The sequence below is a fragment of the Chiloscyllium plagiosum genome, chromosome 27 (genome assembly GCF_004010195.1).
Source record: "Chiloscyllium plagiosum isolate BGI_BamShark_2017 chromosome 27, ASM401019v2, whole genome shotgun sequence".
Classification (NCBI taxonomy): domain Eukaryota; kingdom Metazoa; phylum Chordata; class Chondrichthyes; order Orectolobiformes; family Hemiscylliidae; genus Chiloscyllium; species Chiloscyllium plagiosum.
This window is the reverse complement of record NC_057736.1, coordinates 26291592-26310259: the sequence shown is the minus strand read 5'-3', so window position 1 is coordinate 26310259 and position 18668 is coordinate 26291592. Positions and strand designations below refer to the sequence as shown.

The 18668-nt window shown below is 39.1% G+C and overlaps 1 protein-coding gene across 4 annotated transcripts in view; it reads right to left on the bottom strand.

The window, feature by feature from the left end:
* The window catches only part of LOC122563672 (protein argonaute-4), a 111335-nt gene that overhangs the window by 47797 nt on the left and 44870 nt on the right, over positions 1-18668 (bottom strand). Inside the window, exons 5-11 of one of the 4 annotated variants that reach the window (XM_043717719.1) lie at positions 16675-16811; positions 11443-11577; positions 8709-8796; positions 8415-8471; positions 4383-4530; positions 2528-2647; positions 1116-1298 (exon numbers count right to left, since the gene is read on the bottom strand). In XM_043717719.1, the coding sequence (XP_043573654.1) occupies positions 1116-1298; positions 2528-2647; positions 4383-4530; positions 8415-8471; positions 8709-8796; positions 11443-11577; positions 16675-16811 (868 nt within the window). The remainder of the gene's footprint in view (positions 1-1115; positions 1299-2527; positions 2648-4382; positions 4531-8414; positions 8472-8708; positions 8797-11442; positions 11578-16674; positions 16812-18668) is intronic. The other 3 variants (XM_043717720.1, XM_043717721.1, XM_043717722.1) reach the window with 3 other exon arrangements.

Here is an 18668-nt window from a genome sequence, read left to right as displayed (position 1 = left end):
GGACTTGTTGGGCCGAAGGGCCTGTTTCCACACTGTAAGTAATCTAATCTAATCGTAATCTAATCTAATACACACTGCAGCATCTGTATCCAATCAGTTGAGTGCACTGTTTGATATCGACTGCTATCTTCATACTAGAAATTTGCCTTAAGGAGTGTATTGTAACAAATGAGCCCTCCACTATCACCTGATGAAGGAGCGTCACTCCGAAAGCTACTGTGCTTCCAATTAAACCTGTTGGGACTATAACCTGGTGTTGTGTGATTTTTAACTATTGTAACAGAGGCATACTCATGCAATTCAAAAACCCCATCTAAAAAAAATTGGATTGGTTTCAAAATTAAGTGCTTAAAATGGCTGGTTCTATTTGTGCGATTAGAATTAAATTTGCTATTTCATGTTAACAGCTAAGAATTACAGGTATAAACTAGAAATATTATTTCCACATGCAAAATGAAAACAGGAGGCCCCTTTAACCCACAAATGTAGAACTGATTTTATAAACGGAATATCAATTTGTGTGGAATAATGAAATACTTCCAACCGGAAACTAAAAATTCTAATGTATGTTGTGGTAAGACAAGTCTCCCGTGGAGCATTTTTCTCCCCTAAAATTTCAATGTGAAATTAACTGGTTAAAATACAAATATCAGTTGTCAAAATAAGTTCTTGCCCAATGTGCATAACCAAGCTGTTTCCCTGTGCAAAGAAAACTGATTTGCATCATGTAATGTGATGTAATACCGTAAGATAATGGAAACAGCTCCAAGTTTTTGATTAGACACTGAAATTAGTAGCAAGTTGAAAACAATTTTTTTAAAAAAAACTTCATAGAAATGGCTTAAGAAAAACTTTTACAACCAACATATTTTCTTTCCTCAGAAATAATAGCTCTTTTATCACTCCCATAAGCAAATAATGAAATCTTAAGTGCAACATGAAATTTACTTTGGACAGTACTTTGGACACTGTCAAATAAAGCAGAGTAACAGTTTCCAAATGAGGCAAGAATTTTAACTTGCCAGAATTAAACAGTTGCTGGTAAATACTTTTGCTTAAAATAGTTTTGCTGTATAGCTCATACATATTGCATAGCAGTGTGCTATATCACTTACTTCAAGTCCTGTGCATTCACAATTCCAGCTGCTTCCGTCCAACATCAGACTTACCCTGCCTCCATACTGGAGCATCGGTGCAGGCAGCACTCGACCTGTAACTTCAGTCATTTCATTATGAACGACAATACCAAACTCCTTTAGATATGGATCTGGCCCACCAATCATACTGTTGCTCTTCACCTTTCAAAAAAAAAAGCACACAATGATACCAAAAATTATTTTTAAAATGTTCCTGCTAAAATAACTTAGTTGCATCCAATTGTAGGCGAATAGGTATGCTTCGTACCATTTGAACAACTTGACAAGTATCCAAAGGAAGCATATATTGGGTACTTCTGATCTTGCACAACAATGTGTGACTGTGCAAAAGCTCAGATATCCCCAGATTTGCAGAAATGAAACAGACTATCTTTTCAGGTGTTTACATTTGAACAGTCCCATGGTTTAAAAGAGCAACAGGAAGTGTATTGCAATTGGGGGTATAAAAAACTCAGCAGAGATTCAACAGCACCAATCATTGTACAGGAGCAGTGAAATTTGGTCCAGATACAACAGTTTATCATACAAACTTTTGCATTCTTATTCCAAGGTGATGATCACTGCATACAGCAAAAAAGAAAGTAAACTCTCATTTTTATAAATAATGTTTAAATGAGAAGGGTAAGTAACAACACTGGCAAAAAAAAAAATTAACAATGACTGAACAGAAAAAGGACAATTTTCTAAAATGCAGACTGCACTTTAGCCCTTAAATTGTTGCTAGTTTAATTAAATCATCTGCAGTTTTAAGAATTCCTAACATTTAATGATTTTGAAAGATGCATCTTCTATTACTTCTGTTGGTTTGGATTTGTAGTAGTAATGCTTTACTCAATCTTATTCAGAAGGGCTACTAGACTAAAAAAACCTGCTTTTTCAGCTGGAAATAGTTCAAAAGCATCACCTTGCACCAAAAGTTTGATTTTTCCCCCCTTCCTATTTTTCTTTCAAAGGGTAAATCCCTCAGATGCTGGCAGATCTTGAGAAGAATTATCATTTTGGCTATGCACAGATATGAAGGTATTATCAACCACAGCCTTATAGGTAGGCATTCAACAGAAATCATTAAATAGATGTTGGAATCTTGAATGATATCTTTTCCTTGCCTCAATCAGGACTACTGCACAAACTGGTGACCAGTTCATTCAAAGATCAGAAATTAAACAAATAACTCACCAGTCTTCATTCTTCAGCATTGAAGACATTTCTTCAAATTCAAAATCAGGTTTTAAAAAGCTGCTTGTTTCCAATTACACATTTTGGTACACAAATGGTAAGTTTCTATTTCCAATATGATTTACTGGTCAGTTTAGCTCGAGGTGAACCTGCACCAGAAATTGTTTTTTAAATGAAAATTCGAACTCACTCACCAGACGACTAATCTCCTCTTGTCGATCGGGCGCTGATCGTGCTGTAGCTTTGATCATGGTTGACGTTTGATTGTCTGTTAGTTTCTTGATACAGCGCTGCCCTGCTACAATGTTACATACCTTCAAACGGAAATTTAGAAACAATGAATTCAACAAGTTAATTTTAAACAAGCCTTGTATGAAACAGCACACAGTATGTACTGTATCAATAGATACTTTTCCTCAATTAAACTGTTATCATGCACAATACCATGTGAGAAGTGTGACAGTAGGGAGATACAATTTGGCAATTACATATGGTTTGAATTATGCAGACCACTCAACTGTACATTTGTCTCTACTTCCATACATTAATTCCTTTTGAGTGTATGTAACTTCATGGATGTAAAAGGACAAGGGAAAGACTTATTTCAAATACTTTTATCACTGCCACTACATAAATGATTTTTTTAAAAAAAGTTTATAGAAAAAGCAATTTTAACTAAGATATGAATTCAGAACTCAGCTACAAGCAGTTTTTGAAAAGCATTTTGCTTAGAATTCTAGAATGCCTCTATCCTGTAACCAATCATTCAGCTTGCCTATGCTGCGTCTGCACTCTGCAAGAATCATCCAGCCAGTTCTATGTCCCTGGTCCTTACCCAGCGTCCTTTTGACAGTCAACTGAAATTATTTTGTTAAAAAAAAAGAGGTCTCATGTCGCCTTTGGTCCCAAATTGGTATCCTGTAGTTTACAACCACTTCTGCAAAGGGAACAGTTTCACTTTATTTACTCTGACTAGATCTCACACAGTTTTGAATACCTGTATCAAATCTTTTAACGTTCACTTCTCTCGCAAACAATCCTAGGTTCTCCTATCTATCCGACTAGAACCATTCTTGTACAATTTTTCTGTCCACTCTCCAAAGCCTCAACAACGTTCCTAATGTGATGCACAATACTCCAGTCGAGGACAAACCAATGTTTTACAATGCTTCATCATAACCTGCGTGCTTTTGTATTCTACGCTTCCATTTATGAAGCCCAGAATCCCAAATTTCTTTCTCAAAGCACCTTATCAGTCTGTACAATTTACACACATATCTGCATCTTCTTTAGGACTGTACCCCTTAGTTTGCATTGCCTCTCATTTTCCACAAAAACAAATCTCTCCACGCTCCTGGATTAAATATTATTTGCCATTTGCCCACCCAATCCATCAACTTTTCTATGTTCTCTTTAAAGTAAAATTCTTCTTCTGAAGTTCACAATTTTTTCAAGTTTAAAAATTGTGCCATCTTAGGCATTAAAAAGTCTAGTTGAGAGTTAAAAACACTACTTGCATTTTATGAACCAGGTCTTTCCCCAAGTTCAAACCTAAATCTGTACTGTTAACCAATGCCAGCCATGTCAGCATTAGGAATGCAACAGATGGCTACAGCATCCATGAACAAGAAAAGAAAGAGATGATTAGAATCTTGTGCTTTATAAATTGCATTTGGGAACACTGCCGGAGATCAGGCTCTAACTCATCTGCAACATCTCTGATAATGGATAATCTGCTGACGTGGACTACATGAATAATGACCACTTGAAGTACTATAGGGTGACGACGTGTGGAACTTTATACTGATAAGAAAGTCTACCGCTTTGGATTAAAAAAAAGAGAAACTTTGTCAACATAAACCAGAAAACCTTTTCTTTCTCGCATCAAGTAATGACACTAATCAAAAGCAAATGTTATATAAAAATAGGATTAAAACAAACATTTTTAATAGAACACAGTAAACATATGGACATGCCGATGACCCCAACAATTCAATTAGTTTACAATTTTTCACTTAAGTATACAAGTCCCTACATTTCAAATCTTACCTCAAGTGGCAGATAGGTGTGCTTCTGCTCTTGTCCTACTTGTAGGCAAGGTAGGTGAGGATACTTAAGTTGCAAATTATACTTTTGTTTGAAATATTGTGCCACTGTACATTCCATTGCTTGCCCATTTTCCAGTTGTAGAGGAAACCTGGCAAAGGCAGATAATTAACAACCATGAGGTAGGTCAGTGCTATTCAAATTCTGGATTAGTGGTGCTGGAAGAGCACAGCAGTTCAGGCAGCATCCAAAGAGCAGCGAAATCGACGTTTTGGGCAAAAGCCCTTCATCAGTGCTATTCAAAGCTAAGTGGAGAACACAAAGCAAGGCTGCATATAACAAAGAAGATGGTTTCAAAAATATATACGTAAGCAGGCATCAATAAAGAATGCGTTACAAAAGAATACCTAGAGGCATTTTGGGCTGGAATTGGTCTATCTTAAAATTCAAGGAAAAATTGCACATAGACAAGGCTTGTTATTTTTAATAAATATCGAAGGAGATCCATGAATAAGATTGTCTTAAGGATTTCAATATGAAAGGGTAAAGCACACATCTAGAACCTATATTCAGTTACCTATGACAAATGTAGTCAAAAAAAGTATTTGTGTATTACATTGGATGCCATTACTAATTGTCAAAGATCACAAAAGTGAGAAGTAATAGATTAAGAAACTTGACAAATCTGATGCATTTGGAAAATAAAACATTTAACTCTCAGCGGTAAGAAATGAATAAAATGAGTTTGCAGAGTGATGCCAGTGTGAATTAAATTCCAGCTCTGGCTGAGGTGATCATGCAGAACTTTCCTTCTCAACCTCTTCCTCTCCTGACTTGTGGTGACCCTCAGATTATACCACCATGTCATTTCCCTCTATAGCAGCCTATAGAGCAGCCCTATAGTCAGGTGGGATACAGTGACTTTACCCTTACTTTTTCAGAAGGCAGTTGAGCAAATTCTAGTATTGTAAAGCCCTGGGATTAAATAGCAAACTGACTGTATTGTTAACAACAGTTTAAAAAACAATGAGTAACTAGGTGTAAATATTGGTTCCAAGACCTAGTCTTGGGTCTGTTATAGATAATATGCATTGCACACAGCAGAGTGCTCCTACAAGAATGCAGAATAGATTCGCAAAATCAAAAACAAAAATCAGACTTCATTTTTGTTCAATTTCTTCAGTTAAATATTTAAAATTAATTTGAACAGTATTCAAGACTTAATAGATAAAACTAGCTTTAAGAACAAACTCACAACCATGCTTTATCTTAACTATTAGATTGGATGTATGTTTCTCCACTGTCTTTGAAAGTGGGAACTTTAATTTAACACCATGGTCTAGCCTGGATAAGCAGTGGAGGCACTGAGGAAACTCATGCACCCATGGGCCTAGCAACGTCTAATGAATGGGCACTTAACAGCCTCACACACACACACCTCTCTAATTTTATCTAGGGCACATGAATAGTGCAGTAGCTTTAGCTGTTGGGGCAATTAAGAAATAGGACTTCCATCGTAGGTCCCCTCTGACTACTGGAGGCACCCATCCCTGAGAAGATCCATCAACCCCACACATCTTCCCTCCTTCATGACAAGATTCATCCACTACCATTGCCATGCCCTCACTGGGATCTGCTAATGCACAGATCTGGATGTACAGCTCCAATGACATTTCTCAAAGGGTACTGCTGTGTTTCCAGATGATATCACTGCTCCCATCCAATGTTCTCTGGGCCTACAGTCGCCAACCATGTGAATGGCCAACAGCTTTGTGGTCCAGAACTAGAGGGTCAGAAATCCTGCCACTATCACATTAAGAATCCATTAAATAACACAGTGACAAGTGAGGGCAAGCTCTCAACCAATATTTCAGTTAGGTCAGCAACAACTATAGCTCATGCTTTTCTACTACCCCTTCAAATCATCTGGCAACAAATTTGGCTTCCATAACTTTGCAATATCACTTTAAAGGACCCCACTATTCAAAGTGATCATCTGCACAACTCAGTTTCACGTTGCTCCTCATTACATTTGATTTCTTATGGACCAAACATTTGCCGACCCCGGCCTTAAATATACGCATTGAGGAGTATTCACAGTATTCTGGAATAAACGTCCAAAGATTCACAACCCTGAGTAAAGAAATTTCTCCCTTAAGTGCAATACTAAGCTACCTGTATAGATTCCAACATTTTCCTGATAGTGAATGGGAGGCTAACTGGTCTGTAGTTCCTTTCTTTCCACCTTCCTTTTTCCCTTAAATAGAGGTGTCACGTTTTCTAACATCCAATCTTCTTGGACCATTGAAATTTTTAAAAAATATCATAACTACTGCATCGTCATATCGATACTAAATAGACCACAGTGGTTGATGACAGGTCTCAAAGGCAACTAGGATAGGCAATAAACATTGGACTAGCCAAATGACACCCACATCCCATGATTAAATTAAAAAATCCTAAAGATTGGTTGGATTTTAGTCCCTGAGATTTATGCAGTACTTTTCCCTCAACTCTTATCTGCTCCTTAGTTATCCTCTATTCCTGGTTGTTAATTTGTGTCTTCTAATGTGAAAAAAGACCAAGTATGTGCTCAACATCTTTGCCATATCCTTGTTCGCCATAATAGTTTCTTCTGTCTCTAAAAAACCAGCATTTATTTTTGTTGCCTTCAAGTTTACGATCAGTTTTTATTCCTGGCTAGTTTACTCTTTGTTTATTCTCTTTTTATAATCAACTTTTTGCTTCCCCTGTGCAGGCTTCTAAGCATTTCAATGCTCACACTTTCTAACATTTGTTGCAACATTACAAGTCTCTTCTTTTAATCTATTGCTATCTCAAAAAGCTGCACTTGGATCTTGGTGATTGCTGCTTTGTTATTAAAATGAAATGCATTTTTGTCAAATGTTGAATTGTTTCTTAAAACTAACAATGGGAAATATTTAATCACGTACCTTTTAGTCTGTTTACGCAATCAACCTTTGGCTCCTCTCCCACGCAAACCTATGTAATAACCGGTGCTTAAACTTAAGATTTTTGCTTGGGACCATAGTATGTTATTTTCAAACTTAGTATAGAATTCAAATGTATAATGATCACTTTTGCACAGCAGATCTTTTACTACAAGATTAACAACTAACTCTGACACATGGCATAAAACTAGATATAAAATAGTTTTATATAGGTGACTTTAAAACTAGTCATTCCCACAACGTTTAGTGGGGTATGGTCACAACAGCACTCTCAAACTCATCTTCCTGAATATTTGCGCCAATTTGATTAATTTTTGTACAGACTTTATCAAGTATTACTTTGCTTCACCTGTTTCTTGCCTAATGCATAGTTCAACAACCTATTACTAAGGGGGATCTAAAAGCATACTGCTGTGACCATTTTCTGTTTTAGGTTTATCTTAATTACCATTTAAATCTTCCAAGCCAAAATTCCGACTCACTATTGTCTTTATATCATCCTTCACTATCAGGGATATTCCTCTTCCAGTCAGTAGAATCATAGAAAAGTCACAGCACAAAGAGACCGTTCAGCCCGTAGTGTGTACACTAGTTGATGGGTGGCACAGTGGTTAGCACTGCTGCCTCACGGCACCAGGGACCTGGGTTCGATTCTCCACCCCCACCCCCCCCACCGGCTAGCTGACTGTGGAGTTTGCACATTCTCCCAGTGTGCTGGTTTCCTCCAGGTGCTCTGGTTTCCTTCCATAATCGAAAGACATGCAAGTCAAGTGAATTGGCCATGCTAAATTGCCAGACTGTTGTTAGGTGCATTAGTCTGGGGTAAATACATAGTAAAAGAATGGATTTGGGTAGGTTACACTTCAGAACGTCTGTGTAGACTTGCTGGGCCAAAGGGCCTGTTTCCACACTGTAGGGAATCCAATCTAACCATTTGAATAAAAGAGCCACCCATTTTAGTCCCACTTTCCAGCACCTACTCCCCAGCCTTGCAGGTTACACTGCTTCAGGTTCCTTTTAAACAAGTTCAATATCTGCATCTCAGCCAAATGTAGACACCTACCATTCTCTGGTGTAAAAGGCTTTTCCTTGTGTCCCTTCTAATTCTTCTACCAAAAACCTTGAAAGAGAGAAGTTAATCCTGCATCACAAATACTTCTACATAATATCAGAAATGTGATATTCTGTAGAATGCATTCTATCAAGCATACCAGTCTTTATCCAATACATTTTATTTAGTTTTATAGAAGTACATTTGCTTAGTTCTCTAAATACTATACTCTAGGTGTTCAAGCTTGCTCTATTGGTCCAGGCAAATGAAAAACTGTCAAAACATTACTCAGGATTGCACACTTACGTCTGGTGACTGGCCGGCCGTCGGGTAACATTACATACTCTGTACTTCCTTTTCATCTGTCCACAGTGAGTCACCTCCACTTTCAGACCTAGAAACAGAGCAGGTCAACAGGACTAACATTAGAATAGTTAAACATTCAACTGAGTTGAACTAAACAACGGTCTTAAAATTCCAACTACACATTTCTACATGGAAGATATGGAATGCAGGGAAATAGATGGTGACATCTTGAAAAATGTCCATATTACAGAGGAGGAAGTGCTGGATGTCAAGAAATACATAAAAGGTGGATAAATCCCCGGGACCTGATCAGGTGTACCCTCGAATGCTGTGGGAAGCTAGGAAAATGATTGCTGAGTCTCTTACTGAGATACTTGTATCTCAGATCATAGATAGTCACAGGTGAGGTGCTGGAAGACTGGAGGTTGGCTAACGTGGTGCCACTGTTTAAGAAAGGTGGTAAGGACAAGCCAGGGAACTATAGACCAGTGAGCCTGACGTTGGTGGTGGGCACATTGTTGGAGGAAATCCTGATGGACAGGATGTACACGTATTTGAAAAATCAAGGACTGATTAGGGATAGTCAACATTGCTTTGTGTGTGGGAAATGTCTCACAAACTTGATAAGAGTTTTTTGAAGAAGTAACAAAGAGGAGGGCAGAGCGGCAGACGTGATCTATATGGACTTCAATAAGGCACTCAACAAGGTTCCCCATGGGAGACTGGTTAGCAAGGTTAGATCGCACGAAATAGAGGGAAAACTAGCCTTTTGATAATAGAACTGGCTCAAAAAGGTAGAAGACAGAGGGTGGCGGTGAAGGGTTGTTTTTTAGACTGGAGGCCTGTGACCAGTGGAGTGCCACAAGGATTGGCGCTGGGTCCGCTACTTTTCATCATTTATATAAATGATTTGGATGCGAGCATAAGAGGTATAGTTAGGAAGTTTGCAGATGACACCAAAATTGGAGGTGTAGTGGACAGTGAAGAAGGTTATCTCACATTACAACGGGATCTTGATCAAATGGGCCAATGAACTGAGGAGTGGCAGATACTGTTTCATTTAGATAAATGAGAAGTGCTGCATTTTGGAAAAGCAAATCTTAGCAGTACTTATACCCTTAAGGGTATGGTCCTAAGGCGTGTTGCTGAACAAAGAGACCTTGGAGTGCAGGTTCACAGCTCCTTGGAAGTGGAGTCGCAGGTAGAGAGCATAGAAGAGGCGTTAGGTATGCTTTCCTTTATTGGTCAGAGCATGGAGTACAGAAGTTGGGAGGTTATGTTACAGCTGTTCAAGACATTGGTTAGGCCACTGTTGGAATATTGCGTGCAATTCTGGTCTCCTTCCTATTCGGAAGGACGTTGTGAAACTTGAAAGGGTTCAGAAAAGATTTACAGTGATGTTGCCAGGGTTGGGAGGATTTGAGCTATAGGGATAGGTTGAATAGGCTAGGGCTGTTTTCCCTGGAGTGTCAGAGGCTGACAGGTGATCTTTATATAGGTTTAAAATCATGAGGGGCATGGATAGGATAAATAAACAAAGTCCTTTCCTTGTGGTCAGGGAGTCCAGAACGAGAGGGCATAGGTTTAGGGTGAGGGGAAAGATATAAAAGAGACTTAAGGGGCAACTTTTTCATGCAGAGGGTAGTACATGTATGGAATGAGCTGCCAGAGGAAGTGGTGGAGGCTGGTACAATTGCTACATTTAAAAGGCATCTGGATGGGTATATGAATAGAAGGGGTTTGGAGGGATATGGGCCGGGTGCTGGCAGGTGGGACTAGATATCTGGTCGGCATGGACAAGTTGGACTGAAGGGTCTGTTTCCATGCTGTACATCTCTAGGACTCTATTGTTACTCATGATAAGAACCATTGTAGTATAGATCCCTGCAGAAAATAACAATATTTTGAAAGGTAGCATTTCAAGCACATAGCATAACCACTGCAATGACAGTGGCATTACTGTATGTTCATAGGGTACCTGTCAATAGCACAGAAGAGGCCTGGTGTATGGTTAACACTCCCAAGTTTCAAGTGATAATACAAATGTTTATCATAAGAAAATATAGCAACGTTTTTTGTTCAAAATCTTAACAGAATTTATCACCAGATGTATATTGTTCACACAAGATTTGGTAAACCAAACACATACAGCACACCAATTCAAATGAGAGAATTAGATTATTTTAATAAGGACTCCATTAATAAATTAACATTATGCTGCTATACAGTGCATTCTCTCATCTTGTATTTTAAAAACTTGAAATTGATGAAAACAATATTCCATAACTTTATGCCTTGCATTTCACTAGACAAACTGCTCAGAATTGACTGTGTACACAACCAACAAAATATATCAAATATATCTTAGAGGAGAATTCATGTTCAAAATTCTACAGCTTGAAAACATAAGCTGTTCATTTCTTAATTTTATATATATAATTGGAACTTATGCAATTAAGGATTTAAGAAACATACTTTGCAAAATGTAACACTGATCAGTTGAGATAGTTGTCAATTATATCACAACTCTATTGTCTACTAAAAATGGGCTTCATTGGATTTTAAAGGTTTAATGAAAACAATGGAATTAAAAATAATTGAACTCAAACTAAGAGCTTAACAAAAATCAAATCATCTCTCCTTTAACAGCAGAATATTTTCAGTGCAGAGAATTCTGAAATCAAAATTGCTTCTTAAAAAGCTTTAAGTAATGCCTTTGGACTAAACACATTACCTCTTATTTCTTTGGTAAACTTAACACGCTGAGAGTCAGTCAGTGGTTTGGTTTGCTCATTGATGTTCTGAATGTCTAGTACCTCACACATGAACTCAATTACTGGCTGAGCTCTGTAAAATGCTGTTGCAGATACTGGAAGAGACAAGACGATAATCAGTTTCCTTGAAACTTAAAAATCAACTCAGGTTTCATAAGTAATTAAATTCTCCAGTTTACAGAGCACATCGCGGCCATTGATGGCCTTCTGATAGCAGGAGTATGGTGCCAGCCCTGAAAGCTCTTCATGCTCAACAGATGAATGGAGACAATATTGGGAGAGCGATGGTTTGGGAATTTCTCTAAACTTCCTTTTCCCCACCCTAAACAAAAACAGAAACCCAGCTATGAAATGCACTCAAAGACTCAAAAGTTCTCCTTCACACTGAAAAACCTAGCCTAAAAATATACATGCGCATCTCCAAGTGTCAAAACATTCCTTAATTTACATAATGTTCCTCAAACAAGTTAACTAAGGCACAAGCACAACATTTAGGGATCAAAGGTTTACTCTATGGCAAAAGAAAGCAGAGTAACGCAATCTTTTCAAAAGTAAACAATGGATATTCAAATTACACAGAATTATAGGGTAATACAGCATGGAAACAGGCCCTTCAGCACAAACTGGTCCACGCTGACCGTGGTGACCACTCAGCTAGTTCCAATTGCCTACCTCCAAAAATGTCTTTTTAAAAAATGTTGCTATTGTACCTGCCTCAACCACTTTCTCTGGCAGCCCATTCCATGCATGCACCACTCTCTGCATGAAGACATTGCCCCTCAGGTCCTTCTTTTCATGCTCACCTTCAACCTATGCCTTCTAGTTTTCAATTCCCCCATCCCTGGAAAAGAAAGACTACGTGCATTCATCCTATCCATGCCCCTCATGATTTTGTACACCTCAAAGATCATCCCTCATTTTCCTACGCTCCAAGGAATAAAGTCCTAGCCTGGCCAACCTCTCTCCATAACTCAGGCCTACTAGTCCTGGCAACATCCTCTTAAATCTTCTTCACACCCTTTCCAGGTTAGCTGCGTCTTTCCTATTACAGTGATCAAAATTGTACACAATGCTTCAAGTGTGGCCTCACCAGCGACTTTGAAATTGCAAATGCTGGAGAGTCAGAGTGGATAAAGAGTGGAGCTGGAAACAGCACAGCAGGTAAAGCAGCAGAGGAGGAGAGGAGTCAAGGTTTCAGCTTGGAACCTTATACAATTATAACATAACATCCTAACTCCCATACTCAATGCCTCAATCAAGGAAGGCCAGCATGCTAAATGTCTTCTTCACTACCCAGTCTCTATGTAGCTGGTTTCATAAAACTATGTACTTGTACTCCTAGTCCCTCTGTTCCACAACACACCTCAGGACCTTACCACTTACTGTGGAAAGTCAAACTAAGGTAAGACTTCTAAAGCGCAATACCACACACTTATCTGTACTGAATTGCATTTGCCAATCCTCAGCTCACTTCCCCATCTGATCCAGATATCTCTAATTTTTGATAACCTTCCTCACCATCAACGATTCTTCCTAATTTTGCATCATCCGCAAACTTACTAATCATGCCTTGTACATTCACATCGAGATCATTTATGTAAATAACAAAAGGTCGCAGAACTAATCCGTGTCACACCGCTAGTCACAGACGTCCAGTCTGTGGGATCGTGTTCAAATAATGTCCAAAATCAGTAACTGGCAAAAATAGCCTTTTTTATGCAGTAATCACAGCACAGATCAGAGGCAGCAATACAATCCCAAAATACAATTCTTCCAACAGTCCCTTTATACACAGTTCTTATATATGTTAAGATTCCATTAATATGGTGTTAGTTTATCTATAGTACTCAAATGTTTGAAAGGCTTCTGTCTTGGGAGACAGGAGATGGGTTAAAACGTGCCAAGTGCTGGCTGCTACTTTTGATGGGCTGTCTGTCCAGTCTGCTTGCAGAATTAGGAGGTGTTAGCCCTTTTGTATTTCAAGTTAGTAAATGTTAGTAAAAATACTAGGCCTATTTGCTCTAAATAAGTGGGGCAGCATGGTGGCTCAGTGGTTAGCACTGATGCCTCACCACGCAGAGACCTGGGTTTGATTCCAGCATCAGGCAACTGTCTGAATCGAGCTTGCACATTCTTGTAGTGTCTGCTTGGGTTTCCTCCAGATACTCCGGTTTCCTCCCACAATCAAAACATGTACATATTATATGAATTGGCCATGCTAAATTGCCCACAGTGTTCAAGGAGGTGTAGGTTAGATGCATTATTTAGAGTTAAATGTAGAGTAATAGGGTAGAGGAATAGGACTGGGTGGGATGCTCTTCGGAGGGTCAGTTAAACTGATGACTACAGCCTCGTTGAGAGATTTATTTACTATTCACCAGAATGAGTTTCATTCACTCATGCAATTTCATGGAAGTGCTGTTTTGTCAGTTTGTTTCTTAAAGGGAAAATGGTCCAGTTAAAAGATATTTAACAGGTACTTAATTCTATTCAGGTCCAGATGATTGGTAAGGACTGATTAATATTATAATGTTTTGTGGAGACTTGATAGGTATGGAATTGTTCCGTATGCTCCACTTATTCAGAGGTAAACAAAAACTGCTTAAAGCAAGGGCTGATAAAGATGTGAAAATGCAGTAATGGGCTTGAAAAGGTTGTTTTTAAATTTGGATAGTAAAATATACTACAGAACCACGGTTTTATGAAATAAAGTGTGTTATAGAAATTATCTTGTTAAATAAAAGGGTTATGAATGAATGAACAGGAATCCCATTTTAAATGAATATAGCAAGCTGGTGAGTGAGTTAAAGATTACCTATAACACAATATTTCAAGTCCAAGAAACAGCCTTCAACCCTCTGCTTCTTACCATTGAACCATTTTGAATCCAATTAGCTAGCTCTCCCTGGATCCCACACAACCAAACCTTCATGACCACCCTGCCGTGTGGGACCTTGTCAAAGGCCTTACTAAAGCACATATGGACAACATTCATTGCCCTACCTTCATCTATCCTCTTGGTTACCTCTTCACAAAAAAAAACTCTAAAAGATTCGTTAGACATTGTGAAAAGGACTTGCAATTGCATAGTGCTTTGCACACCACTGGATGTTGCAAAGCAGTTTATAGACACATTTTGAACACACTGTCACGGTTTATCAAGAAATAAACCACACCTTTGCCCCATGGAGATTTGCCATCTCTATACAAAACATCCACAATTCATCCACAGTACTGGCTCAGATTTTGTGATAAAAATAAAGGATAAGACTATCAGCATTCATAATTAAAGTAAACTGGACAGTAAGTTACAGTGACTGCATATATTTGTAGTTAAACAGAAATTCAATGTTGCTGTCCGAACAGCACTGCACCTCCAGAAGTTGCAATGTTCCAATATCTTGCTGGCACTCAGCACTGAAACACATGGAATGGCAATCAGTTACAACGGTTACATTATCAATACCATTTAACCCAACATAGAAAGGTTATGCCTTGCCACCCAATAAACAAAAAACTGCACTTACGCAGGAATGGGCAAGTAACTACTGATAACTCACTTGTGATACTGAATATTGGCTTTCATTCTTTCAGATTTTATATTAAAATTAAAAGCATTTGACTTTCTTTCAACTTAACCCCACCTTCCTTTCCCTCCATTTTATTGTTTATACTGTTTGGCACTGAAATCAGATGCTGCTTGAAGGATTATTCAATATTATTGGTTAAAAGGCCACATTTACTTGCCTTATTATTCAAGTCCCCCAACTCATATAGAGAATGCCACACTGTGTGGCATTGCTACTCGTCCCTTGCTACAAACAAGGCTCCCTAGCCATTGACCCCATTTCCCTTTTTGGCAGCTGTAACTGGAACCAGACAGCTCACATTTTTGCCAAATCTGACCCAGAGATAGTCGCCCAACTATAAATCTTGTGTCATCACTACCACTCCCAACTCCGACTTCAGTCATCCACCTTATCTCAATTCTTCTATTGTTGAAACGCTCAAATGTCTTATTTATCTTCAGATTGAACTATACTCAGTTTTCTCACCAGCCTTCCACATTCTACCCCTACACTTTGCCCACCTAAATTTCTGATGTTTATTTACTTTAAATTCTGTTCATTCATTAACTGGGTACTCACTTATATACTAGGTCCCAATTAAGCAATGCCTTAACTTGAAACTTACACACAGCAAACTTCCACAAACAGTAATGTGATAATAACTGGATAATTTTTTGGTGAAACTGATACAGAAATGAGTATTGCTCATAACACCAGTAACAATTTGCTTGCACTTTTTCTGTATAATGCCATATGATCATTTACATCCATACAAATAGACAAGATAAGGTCTCAATTTAACATCTCAACTGAAAGACGTCAGATGGTTCAGCTCTCCTTCAACACTACACTGAACTATTAGCCTTGATTGCGTGCATTCAGGTTCTGCAATGGAACTTGAAAACACTACCTTGTGATTCACTGGCAAACATGATACTTGTACGCAAATCAGAACCCTCAATAAATTAATATATTTTGTCTGGTGTGAAACTGTGAAATGAACTGATCTGGTATTGATTTTCTCTCAGTACAAAAGGTACAATTCTAAACAGCAAGGACCAAGTACACATTATTGCAGCAAATAGAGGGGCAAACAACAAATTCCACTAGAAAACTCTGGAGAAAGTCTGTGAACAAGTGTATGGTGTAATGAACTGCAAGTACCAGTTTGCCCACAGCTGACTGAACAGAAAAATAATTTACTTTTATTTCCTCATGCTTCACTTAATTAAACAAATCAGCTCCTCTGGATTTAATACTTTTACAAATGCCATTGTTGCACTCATCTTTTGTCTTAGACGGTTAGGATTACCCGGTCTATCACAATGATAGGTTGCAGTCGATTGCCCAATATCACAATGGATTTTTTTGTATTTTTAAATCAACTTATTTGGAACATACTATAACACTTTCATGGGCATCATATCCCAAGGATTTGAGCCTGAAACCTCTTGCCCAGAAGTAAGGACACTATTGCTACACCACAAGACCCTTTGGCTTTCTTTAAGATAACCATACTGGATTAGATATTAATTATTGCAGAAGTATTCCAGAAAATTGGAAAAAAATTCCAGCATGTTTTGGATCAATGCAGTAAGTGTGTGCACAGTATTTTCAACTCACCATCAATGTTTAACATCATATTCCACATGGCAGGTCGGACAGATTGATGAAAACCAAACCAGACTTCTCTACCTCCACCCAGTGGGTGGTAGTAACCTTCTGGAGGAGAGAAGAAGGAACGGCCCACTGGGGTATACCTGAGAGAAGATTGGGAAAGGGAAGACATTAAAGATTCCACAACTTTTCGAGAAACAAACTAATCTTTAAATCTGCCTGAAAATCTACAAGACAGACAGTCAAGTTGTTGTGGTCCTGTTCGCCAAGCTGGGAATTTGTGTTGCCGACGTTTCGTCCCCTGTCTAGGTGACATCCTCAGTGCTTGGGAGCCTCCTGTGAAGCGCTTCTGTGATCTTTCCTCCGGCATTTGTAGTGGTTTGAATCTGCCGCTTCCGGTTGTCAGTTCCAGCTGTCCGTTGCAGTGGTCGGAATATTGGCTCCAGGTCGATGTGCTTATTCATTGAATCTGTGGATGAATGCCAGCCTCTAGGAATTCCCTGGCTGTTCTCTGTTTGGCTTGTCCTATAAAAGTAGTGTTGTCCCAGTCGAATTCATGTTGCTTGTCATCTGCGTGTGTGGCTACTAAGGATAGCTGGTCGTGTCGTTTCATGCTTAGTTGGTGTTCATGGATGCGGATCGTTAGCTGTCTTCCGGTTTGTCCTATGTAGTGTTTTGTACAGTCCTTGCATGGGATTTTGTACACTACGTTGGTTTTGCTCATGCTGGGTATCGGGTCCTTCGTTCTGGTGAATTGTTGTCGGAGAGTGGCTGTTGGTTTGTGTGCTGTTATGAGTCCTAGTGGTCGCAGTAGTCTGGCTGTCAGTTCAGAAATGCTCTTGATGTATGGTAGTGTGGCTAGTACTTTGGGTTGTGGCAGGTCCTCGTCCATTGTCTTTCCCTTAGGCATCTGTTGATGAAATTGCGGGGGTATCAGTTTTTGGCGAATACATTGTATAGGTATTCTTCTTCCTCTTTTTGCAGTTCTGGTGTACTGCAGTGTGTTGTGGCTCTTTTGAATAGTGTCTTGATGCAACTTCCTTGTGTGTGTTGGGGTGGTTGCTTTCGTAGTTCAGGACTTGTTCGGTGTGTGTGGCTTTCCTGTATACCTTTGTGGTAAATTCTCCGTTCGGTGTTCTCTGTACCATCACGTCGAGGAATGGGAGTTGGTTGTCCTGTTCTTCCTCTCTCGTGAGTGTGGTGTTGATGATCCCGTGTGTGTTCTCTATTTCTGGGTTTTTAATGATTACAAAAGGTGTCATCCACATATATGACCCAGAGTTTGGGTTGAATTTGCAGTAAGACTGTTTGTTCTAATCTTTGCATTACCGCTTCTGCTATGAGTCCAGAGATGGGTGAGCCCATGGGTGTGCCGTTGATTTGTTCATATATTTGGTTGTTGAATGTGAAGTGTGTTGTGAGGCACAGGTCCAGTAGTTTGAGTATGCCGTCTTTGTTGATAGGTTCAACGTCCTGTTGTCTGTTCTGTATGTCCAGCAGGTTGGCTATTGTTTCTCTGGCTAGGGTTTTGTCGATAGAGGTGAACAGTGCCGTTACATCGAATGAGGCCATGGTTTCTTCCTTGTCTATGTGTATATTTCTGATGATGTCCAAGAATTCCTGTGATGCTTGTACAGAGTGTCTGGATCCGCTGATCATGTGTTTCAGTTTCTGCTGTAGTTCTTTAGCCAGTTTGTGTGGTGTTGTCCCTGGTCTGGCAGGGTCTGAGTGGTCTGAGTGGGATGTCAGGTTTGTGCACTTTAGGTAGTCCATAGAATCTGGGGGTGTTGTTGCTTTCAGGTTTCATTCTTTGTAGGTCAAACCTGGTTATCTGTCCGTTTTTTTGTAGGTTCCTCAGTGTTGTTTATCCTATTGGTGAGCTGTGGGGTGGGGTCAAACTCCCTCTTTTGGTAGGTGTTGGTATTTGCAAGTAGTTGTTGCGCTTTTTGGATGTTGTCTGCTTTGTCCAGGATGACCGTCATTCTGCCTTTGTCTGCTGG